This window comes from Phyllopteryx taeniolatus, chromosome 11, assembly GCF_024500385.1.
Source record: "Phyllopteryx taeniolatus isolate TA_2022b chromosome 11, UOR_Ptae_1.2, whole genome shotgun sequence".
Classification (NCBI taxonomy): domain Eukaryota; kingdom Metazoa; phylum Chordata; class Actinopteri; order Syngnathiformes; family Syngnathidae; genus Phyllopteryx; species Phyllopteryx taeniolatus.
In genome coordinates this window covers 6,126,960-6,138,879 of record NC_084512.1, presented here as the reverse complement: position 1 = coordinate 6,138,879, position 11,920 = coordinate 6,126,960, and the positions used below count along the sequence as shown (strand labels likewise).

Below are 11,920 nucleotides of genomic sequence, written 5' to 3'. Positions count from 1 at the left end.
TCACAAATTGTGCCAGGGTATGTAAACATATGAGCACAACTGTACATATAGGCAGTCATACGTACCCCTGTCATATTGGAATGAAAGTGTAGGCTATACCTTTTTCCTAACTGCTAGGTGGTGGTAGCATATTAGAATGAAAGTGTAGAGCGGTATCATAACCTCTAGATGGCGGCATACATACGCATTATATATGAGAAATTATGGTACTCTGAACAAATATAGAACCTCCTCAGACCATGAGACAAAATAATTGATTAGCTTTTGAAAAAACGTTAAATACCTATCTGTTATGATGCACAATGTGTTGAAACTACAGTCATTAATAAAAAATGTAAAGATAACTGCAGCCGGGAATTTGCTAATGAATTGAAAAATTGTCCGAACAGTCTCGTTACTTGCTGGAGTAAGTTATTCTTTTAAATTCCTACAGTAATCTGAATTATATATTTTTCTGTTACTCTGCAAAATGTGATGTGAATTGATCGTTTGGCATTGATTTTGGACCCACCGCTAGCGTGATTGCTTGTGACGTTAACTCCGTTTCTTTTTTTAAATTGATTTACATTTGAACATTATTTCAACCCCCCATTCAAACTGTTCCACAGTTTGACTCCACAAATAGGAACACAAAAGCTTGTTGTTGTTGTTTGTTTGTTCCCTTTTTTAAATTCAATTCTCTCTTAAGATTAAGAAAGTTATGAAAGTTTTGGGGCCATTTCTCGCAACTTTAACCTTCCTGGCATTTACTTTGATGCATCAAATGGATGTCCTTTTATCAGAAAATGGGGCACGGTATAGGCAGACAGCAGCTCGGCGGGCGCAGACATTTAGAATGAATTCTGACTCAATAACATATGCATGGTGGTGAGAAGAAAATTGGCCGGTATGGAAATGTCATGAATCCGATTGGGTTCTTGCATACACGCTGAACTTCTTCACAGAGTAAGAACATTTCTACACATTTATTAGCAATGTTGAGGAGTAACCATCCATTTTCCATACCGCTTATCCTCACTACGGTCGTGGGCATGCTGGAGCCTAGCCCAGCTATCTTTGGGCGAGAGGCAGGGTACACCCTGAACTGGTTGCCAACCAATCGCAGGGCAGATATAGACAAACAACCGTTCGCACTCACATTCACACCTACGGGCAATTTAGAGTCTTCAATTAACCTACCATGCATGTTTTGGGGATGTGGGAGGAAACCAGAGTACCTGGAAAAAAACCAGGCAGGCATGGGGAAAACATGCAAACTCCACACAGGCGAGGCCGGATTTGAACCCGAGTCCCCAGAACTGTGACGCAGATGCGCTAAACAGTCACCCAATGAGCCAGGAGTAACTCATTACATGTAACTAGATTACATAATTTACAATATATATATATATATATATTTATTATTGACAACGTCATTATAGTCTTTAGGAAAGATCTTGGATAGTATTTACGATGGTTGATCAGGCATTATTTGTGCGGACGTATGGTCTGAGGATGTTCTAAATTTGTTCGCAGTACAGACAAAAACAAGTACGAACATATTGATAAATCACAGGTTTGTGCGTCAAACATGCGTATGCATGATTAATCACAAATATCTGTGCATACGCAGTTAGTCAATGAGGCCCTATATGAATATAATATATTGAATAGTTTGATTTTAATACCGTATTTTTTTTAACGTTTTATGGAACATTCATTTATCTCTGTTGTCATGAATGAAGCGATGAATTGTGAATTCGGAATTGTGCACATTTGTCATTAGGTCAACATGGTATGGTATGGTGGTTTTGCTGTACACACAAAATGCCACAAACACTTCATTATGTATTTACATGTCATCATGTTTTGTTATCAGTTTATTATGTGTGTAAAGAACAAATACGTGGTTAATTCCAAAATAATGATCTATGGGTTTTATCTCCTTTTTCAGAGGAAACATTCAAAGGTCCTGTGGATGCATTCATTCCTCGCCTGTGTGGAGTTTGCATGTTCTCCCTGTGCCTAGGTGGGTTTTCTCCGGGCACTCTGGTTTCCTCCCACATCCCAAAAACATTGTATGGTAGATTAATTGGAAACTCTAAATTGCCCGTAGGTATGAATGTGAGCGCGAATGATAGTTTGTTTCTATGTGCCCTGCGATTGGCTGGCGACCGGTTTAGGATGTACCCCGCCTGTCGCCCGAAGATAGCTGGGATAGGCGCCAGTAGCCCGCGACCCTAGTGAGGATAAGCGGTGAAGAAAATGTATGGATGTATGGATGAGGCCCATTGAACCTAACCACAACAGCGCCTCAGCATAAAACATTCACTGTACCTTCCCCGGAAGATATTTTCTTTTCTTCACTTTGGGTTTGGGGCTCTTGAGAAACTGCTTGCGATGACTGTTGGGAACTGTGAGAAAAGGACAAAATGCCACAAAATATTACAAAGTACTATACTTGCACAATCTTAAGAGAACGATCATAAGATTAATCACTGTATCAGAAAAACAAAATAATAATAAAAAAATAAAACAAATCAATTATTTAAAAAATTCTGCACTACACTATGATGCAAGCATACAGTATACCAAAGAAACATGTTGAAATAATTAATATTCATCCATCCATCCATCCATTTTCTGTACCGCTTATCCCCACTAGGGTCGTGGGGGTGCTGGAGCCTATCCCAGCTGACTCTGTGCAAGAGGCGGGGTACACTCTGAACTGGTCGCCAGCCAATCACAGGGCACATAGAAACAAACAACCATTCACACCTGTGGGCATCAAGTGTGGCACAGTTAATAACCTGATGATTTGCCATACCTCAAGAAAGTGAAGTCAAACTGAGAGATGAGTGGATTCAGGTATTCTTCCATTTGGTGAACAATTTCTCTTAAGTGAAGTGTTAAAGCATTTTCTTCATCATGTCTCTGCTCACAAAGTAAAAAGAAAGAACCAGTTAGGTGTTTTTATTATACCTGCAGATCATCACGCACGTGTAAAATAATATTGAGGTAAAAGAGGAGGAAAAACATACAGGATGAGAAATGTGATGCTCTTCAGGGGTTTCTTCTCTTCCCTCATGCAAACAGGCCTCCTTCAGGAGTGCGTGTCTCATCTTTTGGTCAAAGGCCCGTGTCTGCTCCCGAAGAGCCAGTAGAGCCGTCGGGCAGACAGAAACCTTAGCCACTTTCGAGCATGCCAGTGAACCTACAACAAATAAATTTACACTCAGTCAGAAATGCATGCTCATACACACACATGCAGTACAGGAATTGTAATTGGTCCCAGTGAGCACCTTCACAGTCTTGTGCCAGGGTTTTCCTCCAATCCCTGTTTTTTCCTGTCTCATTCTTTATTCCTCACTCTTTTCTGTTTCATGAACCAGCCCCATTGTCAAGAAATTATACAACAAGATGATACATTTCTATAGTTTTCTATGACTTCTGTTTCCACACTTGTCTCATAAAGTCTCATAAAGGACAAGAGGATAAAAGTATAAAAGAGATAGAATGGCCTATTATGCGAGGCTTGAAGTAGTGGTGGATAAAAGGTAACACAAGATTCGTTCTACACTTCTTTTCGAACTGAACTTTTAATTTGTCTTTCAAATACAAAGTACCTATTCATCCGGAGAACTCGCACTCAATTTATATGCAGACATTGTTACACTTGACTGTGTATGTATCGCAAGATATTCCAAAGAGTATTCAATGGCATCCAACAAGTTGGTGCTAGTGTGTATATGTTTGAAAACATTTCACTAACACGTAGGAGTGCCCATTGACTTTTCTTCACGATACGAACCTTGTGGTGTCTTCGCTTTCTGATTTTCTTGCGATTCAGCTACCTTGTAGAGTGCGCCGTAAAGTTCTGATCTAAAACACAATACACACAAAGTGATGTAATGTACACATTTATGCCCAGAAGCATTTGGAAAGTGACAGTGAGCGTGTCGGTTTTTATGAAGTTGCTTCTACCACCACAATTTGTCATAAAAGATTTCAACAAGGGATGGAACCATACATTATTTCTTCTTCTTCTTTTCCTTTCGGCTTGTCCCGTTAGGGGTCGCCACAGCGTGTCATTCTTTTCCATGTCAGTGTATCTCCTGCATCCTCCTCTATAACACCAACTGCCCTCATGTCTTCCCTCACGACATCCATCAACCTTCTCTTTGGTCTTCCTCTAGCTCTCTTGCCTGGCAGCTCCATCCTCATCATCCTTCTACCAATATACTCACTATTTCTCCTCTGGACGTGTCCAAACCATCGAAGTCTGCTGTATCTAACTTTGTCTCCAAAATATTTAACCTTTGCCACCCCCCTGTGGAGCTCATTTCTAATTTTATCTAACATGGTCACTTCTAGAGAAAACCTGAACATCTTAATTTCCGCCACCTCCAGCTCTGCTTCCTCTCGTCTCTTCAGTGTCACTGTCTCGAATCCGTACATCATGGCTGGCCTCACAACTGTTTTATAAACTTTGCCCTTCATCCTAGCAGAGACTCTTCTGTCACATAACACACCTGACACCTTCCTCCGCCCGTTCCAACCTGCTTGGACTCGTTTCTTTACTTCCTTACCAAACTCACCATTGCTCTGGACTGTTGACCCCAAGTATTTGAAGTGATTCCTCTGTCACACCTACAGCACACCTCACCACTGTTCTGCTGCCTGCGTACATTTCCTATATTATTCTAACATACTTCTCTGCCACTTCAGACTTCCGCATGCAGTACCACAGTTCCTCTCTGGGTACTCTGTCATAGGCTTTCTCTAGATCTGCAAAGACACAAAGAAAAGGTCCTTCTGACCTTCTCTGTACTTTTCCATCAACATGGTCAAGGCAAATAATGCATCTGTGCTACTCTTTCTTGGCATGAAACCATACTGTTGCTAGCAAATACTCACTTCTGTCCTGAGTCTAGCCTCCACTACTCTTTCCCATAACTTCATTGTGTGGCTCATCAACTTTATTCCTCTATAGTTCCCATAGCTCTGCACATCACTCTTGTTCGTAAAAATGGGCACCAGCACACTTTTCCTCCATTCCTCAGGCATCTTCTCACCTGCTAGAATTGTGTTGAACAAGCTGGTCAAAAACTCCACAGCCACCTCTCCTAGATGCTTCCATACCGTCTCAGGAATGTCATCAGCACCAAATGCCTTTCCATTTTTCATCCTCTTTAATGCCTTTCTAACATCGCCCTTGCTAATTATTGCCACTTCCTGGTCCACCATACTTTCCTCTTCTACTCTTCCTTCTCTCTCATTTTCCTTATTCATCAACTCCTCAAAGTATTCTTTCCATCGCTAATCACATTATACATAACACCCTCAATTTCAAGTTTCAGCCTCATCATTCGATCTGATACTCTCTTCACCTCCAAGACATTCTTAGCCAACTCTTCTTTTAAAATAACCCCGACTCCATTTCTCTTCCCATCTACACCATGGTAAAATAATTTAAACCCTGCCCCTAAACATCTAGCCTTACTGCCTTTCCACCTGGTCTCCTGGACACACAATATATCAACCTTTCTCCTAATCATCATGTCAATCAACTCCTGAGATTTTCCTGTCATAGTCCCAACATTCAAAGTCCCCACATTCAATTCTAGGCTCTGTGCTTTCCTCTTCTCCTTCTGCCTAAGAACCCGCTTTTCACCTCTCCTTTGTCGTCGACCCACAGTAGCTGAATTTCCACCGGCACCCTGCAGGTTAACGGTGTCGGGGGCGGATGTTGTTAAGACAGGTCATGACCGATCCGGTATGGAATTCTTTAGATGAACGCTCATATTTGTTTGGCAAATTTTTAAGCCGGATGTCCTTCCTGACGCAACCCTCTGCATTTATCCGGGCTTGGGACCGGCCTACATTGCCAGCTATTTAGGATCTTAGTAAATTAGGCTCTTTGTAATTCATAAAATTTAATTTCCTAACTTAGCCTCATTTCTGAAAAAAAAAAAAAATATATATATAAATATATGGGCAGTTTTAGCTTTCAGCATTGCCTGAGCTAATTGTAAAAAACATTATACTAATATAATTAATTACAATACTGTAAGGACAAGATATGCACAGGTAGTGTAGTGGTACATGCTGTCGCCTTTTCACACAGACAGCGAGTTCATTATGTGTTCGTGTTTTTCGTGTAATTTACAGATGTAGAAATTACCCATCCTTTGAGTGCTGAAGTAAAATGATCTTCAGGTCAGATGAAAGTTCTGCAAGAAGGTTTAGGTGGTTGGGGTTGATGGTCAGTTGGGAAAAGGCCTGCAAAAGGGGTTGGTTTATTTTTTCACAGTTGTATACACAACATAGGATTGCTTTGAATTATATATATTTTTTGTTTGTAATAAATTGTTGATAGAAGGCAAATAGTCGTTTTCAGTTTCATGTCAGTCCCATATGCAAAAACTATAGTAGATATAAGAGTTCAACACACCCTTGTTCGAATGCCATGTTTTATTTATATAAAAAAATAAGACAACAAATAATTGCTGATTTTTTGCCACCATAACCGTGACCTATAACCTGCACAACTTCATTTTAAAAATATATTTCCGAGAGGGGAAGTAAAAATATATAACTGAGAAAATGTGGTTCAGCACACAACTGTCATTTAAAGTGCCTTTGATTAAACCAAAGGAAAGTTCAGCTGTTTTCATAGGCTTTTCCGGAATCTTTCTTGTCACATCTTACAGCACAAGCTACGGTCCACAGAAAGCTTCCACAGCATCAGAGGAATCTCATTGTTCAAAGCTATCAGTCAGCAGAGGGGTACAAACAAATTTCCAAGGCATTAACTATACCATGGAACACAGTGAAGACAGTGATCATGAAGGGAAGAAAATACGTCACAGCTGCCAGAACTCGACATCCCTCCAAAACTGATGAAAAGACAATAAAAAAACTGGTGATGGAGGCTGCCAAGAGGCCGACAGCAACACTGAAGGAGCTGCAGGAACTTATGGCAAGTACTGACTGTGTAATGCACACAATTTCCCATCTTCTTCATATATCTGGGCTAAGAGGTAGGGTGGCAAAATGGAAGCCTTAGTTCACAATGGAAAACCAAGCCCAGCTACATTTTGCAAAAAACACTCAATCTCCCCAACGCATGTGGGGAAAAGTGTTCTGGTCAATTTGAATCAAGCTTAAACCTTTTGGTCATAATTCCAAAAGGTATTTTTGACACAAACACAACACGGCTCATCACTAAAAGAACACCACACCTACAGTGAAGCTTGGTGGTGGCAGCATAATGCATTGGGTCTTTTTTTCTTCAGCTGGAACTGGGGCCTTAGTCAACGTGGAGGCAATTATACCTTTCAAAATACCTTTCAGTGTTAGTACAAAGCCCTAAGGCTTCTGCTCGAAAGCAAAATAAATAAATAAATAATCCTTCTAGAACATTATTTTGGGTTAATCAGAAGAATTTTAAATGGTAGGTGTGGCCCGAGTCCCATTTAACGTGAGTTTGACTATAGGAACTTTCTACTATTTTGTGACAAAAAAAATTGAGGTAATATATTTGTGTAGCTCTGCCTCCCTAAGCAATTTTGGGGCCCATGGTAAATTTGGAACAGAGGGCATAACATCCATAATATCAAGTCCAACCTTGAAGGAATTTAGCAACTTGTTATGACAGAATCCATTAATCATGAGTAGTGGGGGTATGGGTGGCGACCTGTTACCTTGGAAATGCTATTCAGGGAGTGTCTTACTCCTTCCACCATTTTAGTCGGCCTACCAGCTTGAGAGGCAAGGAGTTTTCTGTAGAGGCTGAGTAGCGCTGAGAGCTGGGACACACTGGTGTCGTCACAGGCCAAACTTAAAACATCAGCCATTACATCAACAGTACAAGCACTCTAGGGATAAAAAGAAATGACAGCGAAAGAGGTCACTGGATTAGGTCAGAAGCAGAGCAAGTAATGGCATTCTTCAAGAGCAAAATTAGAAACATTAGCCACGTTTGTTACATTTGCAAATGATTTTGTTGTAAAGGAACAATGGTTTACCGTATGGTTATATGTTTTGACCTTACCTGAAACAAGGCGAGATACTGACATGCCAATTCATGGTCTGACTGGCCAAGACACTCCAGCATATTGAGAGAGGCGTCACTCAGGATGGAGACAGACAAATTGTGCTGAAGACACAAGCTAACAGTTTCAGAGAGTACCTTGATGGCTTGGGCCAAAAGCTGCTCAACCTTGCGCTTTTTTTGCTGCATGGCAAAGAGACATAATGGTTACACTTCGGTCCAAATGTGTGTGACAAAAATATCCAAATAAATACATGATAAAGAATTACAGCAGAGATGAATTTCATTAAAACAGACTTGATGATTCAAAACATTTTTTTTAACAATCAAAAAAACAACTTGGCAACTGAACAGCCAAACAAGTTACCCAGATTTTGGGTGACGGTTAAAATTAGGACCAGGAACCATTTTGGTTTTAATGCATTAGGAATGTAATACAAAATAGATTTTTGTCTTTCCGTTATCAACTCCATGACATTCTATATTTCAGTAAAATGATCAATGCTCAAACATATTTTTAACTCAAACAAATGAAATTAATGTTTTTTTCTTTAATTTTACACATTGAATAAGGCACAAACTAGATAAACATACAATATATTAACGGGTAGTTCAATCTTGATGTGCAAAATGTTTGTAAATTGGATTTTACACATTTACTTGTGCGGCACGGTGGGCGACTGGTTAGAGCGTCAGCCTCACAGTTCTGAGGACCCGGGTTCAATCCCCGGCCCCGCCTGTGTGGAGTTTGCATGTTCTCCCCGTGCCTGCGTGGGTTTTCTCCGGGTACTCCGGTTTCCTCCCACATCCCAAAAACATGCATTAATTGGAGACTCTAAATTGCCCGTAGGCATGACTGTGAGTGCGAATGGTTGTTTGTTCCTATGTGCCCTGCGATTGGCTGGCAACCAGTTCAGGGTGTACCCCGCCTCCTGCCCGATGACAGCTGGGATAGGCTCCAGCACGCCCGCGACCCTAGTGAGGAGAAGCGGCTCAGAAAATGGATGGATGGACATTTACTTGTCCCGAATATTATAATATTCTCAGGGCATCGAATTGATCGCAACCCTAATGTAGCCTATGAGCCTGAACTGATGAAGCCTGCTCAGGTGGGAGCCAAAACGTCTTCGAATTCGTTCAATGCCCTGACAACTAAATGACCTGAATGAATGACAATATTCACAGGCATTGTTATACAAATAAAAGATAGTCCCCATTATTTTTAAGTGTGCAGCAGATAGCTCAGCTCAGATTTTTATTATGAGAATTACAGGGGGTTCCAGAAAATGATGTATAGGGATTTGACGTATGAGGTTAAAATCAGTGAGATCCCAGATTAGCAATGAGTCAAAAGTGACAAGGTCACGTCAGGCGGTATGTACCTGCGGCTCAGTGTTTTTGGCAGATGTCATCTTGGATTCTTTACTGCTTAAAACACTGTCCTTCTCTTTTCCAGAATTCTCTTCTTCTGTAGACGTGGTAGTTGGGTCACATGGACCTGCCTTCTATGTAGACCGGTTTCAAGATCATAGGTTTACTGTAAACTCCCAACATATTTAAAAACATTCAGACTACAGCTTCCCTGACATAAACAATGTAGTTTGAGTTATCTTTCACTTTCTAATCACTATCGCAGAGCTTATGTTTTCACAGGTAGGTGTGAAATTATAAAACATAAACGCAACATACTGTGAAGGGATTGCTTCTTTTTCTTGAAAGTTAGTTTCAATTATGTGTTTTGTACCTTCAGGTCTCTGTCCCAGAGAGAAGACATATAAACAGGATCCTCCTGCACAGCCAGCAGTCTCAGGGTCTTTCCCATCAAACTCAGGCAATGTGCTCTCATTTCCATGTCGTCCAGAGAACAAGAGTTCACTGCAGCCAGCTGGCCTAACGCCAACTGGCCCAATGTGCTGCCCACATTCATCCACTCCTGTACAAGACACAAGGATATCAAGTTGGATGTACGTATTTGTGTCATCATGTGAAAAGCCTTTTGCTTGCGAGGGCCTGTATTAACAGAAACGACTTCGGTTGGCAAGGATAAAACACCAGTAAATTGAAAACAGTCGGTAAAATAGAAATAATTGGCGTTTTTGTTGCTGCAAGTTTCCTTACAGCCGTTATTGTTGCTAATACTATCCACTATGAAGGTAAAGGGTGACACTGGTGGAGGAGGAGGCAGCAGAAACCTTAATTACAGAGAATGATTGCTATACTTAACTGCAATGTGCTCGGACAAAAGCTAAACTATATCACCTCTCTGCAATTATACTATTCATTAAGTTGATTTAAACAATGCTTCAAGTCTAAACTTGTTTCCACTCGTATCCTTAAATGCCTCTCGAGCTTTGTCTTCTTCATCTTCCAGCTATTAATATTGAAGGAGCAATTTACCATTCAGTGTTTGCCAATGCAACTTTACTTCTTAAAGTTGACTGGTAAAATGGCCTTTCAGAACGGATTATTCAGGTCAGTACTGTGGCTGAAAAGTCATTCTGATTTGTTGCTGAGAGGTCCGGGGTTTCAATCTCAGTCCAGGACCACCTGTGTAGAGTTTGCATGTTCTCCCCATGCTTGATTTGGCTGGGGACCATTCCAGGGTGTATCCATCCTGTCTCTCGTCCAAAGTGAGTTGGGATAGGCTCCAGCTGACCTGTGACCCTAAGGAGTGTACTATATAAAATGAATGAGTGAAAAATTCTACGGACAAAAGAGAAAACTGTCAATGACTAAACCTACTACTGCTTATAACTACGTAACGTATTTCAACGATACTGAAAATGTGGCACAGTTCAAGGAAGAAAATTCAAAAACATTTTGGTACGGGTGTGTTAATTAGGTTCTGAATTAATTATTTGAAAAACATACACTCTCTTCCTAAGGTATTAAAACAGGGAATGTCCTTTTTTTTTTGCTGTAGACCAAATTAATTTTGGTTTGACATCAAAATATGAATACAGTATGTGACAAGACATGAACATTTTCATGTTTATTTCCAGGTATTTACATTTAATTGAATACACAACTTTGAAGAGAGTCATGTGACCAAAAGTAGTTGAATAAAGTGACTTGACTTGCCCGTATTTCGATCGTATGCTTTTTCGCCGCCACGGTTCACATTGTTCTCGTTTCTTTCCCCTCATGTAAGTAATTATGGTTTTCTTTCAAAGTACTTGTTTCTATTGTTGTGTACTGTAGAGTTGTGGTTCCTTTGTTTGTTTCCTTCTCTTGCTCTAACCTGTGTGGTTTAGATTCTGTTTCCTTGCTAGTTTTTCGTGTCTTTGTTCCTTTCTAGTGTAGTTAGGACTTTTTCTGCTTGTGTTATTTTGTGTCTCCTATCTATGTAGTTGTTCCTATATGGAACAACTACATAGTATTTCTGTTATCGCTTTTTGCCGCGCTTCCATTCGTATTTTGCATCTGTTTATATTTATCTGTTTTGTTATTTTTGGCGTCTAGCTCCTGTTGTGCTTGGCACATCGCTGAGGGCCTCTCCTTGAACAAGAACACCAGATCGAACTAGGGAAGCCGCACTTCCTCCTGCCAGAAGACTGCAATGCAAAGTGAATGCAGCCAGCAAGCTCATCGATGCCCCTCTGGCCTCAACAGACATTCTTCTAACCTGCCTCACTTGCCATCATCATCACTTGTGACACCACCTACCCCTACCTACCCGTCACACTCCCTTTTCAGTCTCCTGCCTTCAGGGATGAGGTACTGGAGACTCCGGGACTGATCGTCAAGATTGTCAAACAGCTTCATCCATCAGGCTGGCAGGAAGCTGAACTTGTCTACTATCTAAGCTTTTATTTAAATTGCAATTTCAGTTTTTCAGTTGAAGACAAACATTTTGAGAAGTTTAAGAAAGCCCCTAAAAGAAAT

At 40.7% G+C, this 11,920-nt stretch overlaps 1 protein-coding gene across 2 annotated transcripts in view; it reads right to left on the bottom strand.

The window, feature by feature from the left end:
• The window catches only part of LOC133486020 (cilia- and flagella-associated protein 46), an 89,315-nt gene that overhangs the window by 16,094 nt on the left and 61,301 nt on the right, over window positions 1-11,920 (bottom strand). For both annotated transcript variants that reach the window (XM_061790590.1, XM_061790589.1), the window contains 9 exons: window positions 9,780-9,968; window positions 9,418-9,540; window positions 8,036-8,218; window positions 7,686-7,859; window positions 6,164-6,261; window positions 3,791-3,861; window positions 3,021-3,193; window positions 2,807-2,913; window positions 2,317-2,393 (listed from right to left, as the gene is read on the bottom strand). In XM_061790590.1, the coding sequence (XP_061646574.1) occupies window positions 2,317-2,393; window positions 2,807-2,913; window positions 3,021-3,193; window positions 3,791-3,861; window positions 6,164-6,261; window positions 7,686-7,859; window positions 8,036-8,218; window positions 9,418-9,540; window positions 9,780-9,968 (1,195 nt within the window). The remainder of the gene's footprint in view (window positions 1-2,316; window positions 2,394-2,806; window positions 2,914-3,020; window positions 3,194-3,790; window positions 3,862-6,163; window positions 6,262-7,685; window positions 7,860-8,035; window positions 8,219-9,417; window positions 9,541-9,779; window positions 9,969-11,920) is intronic.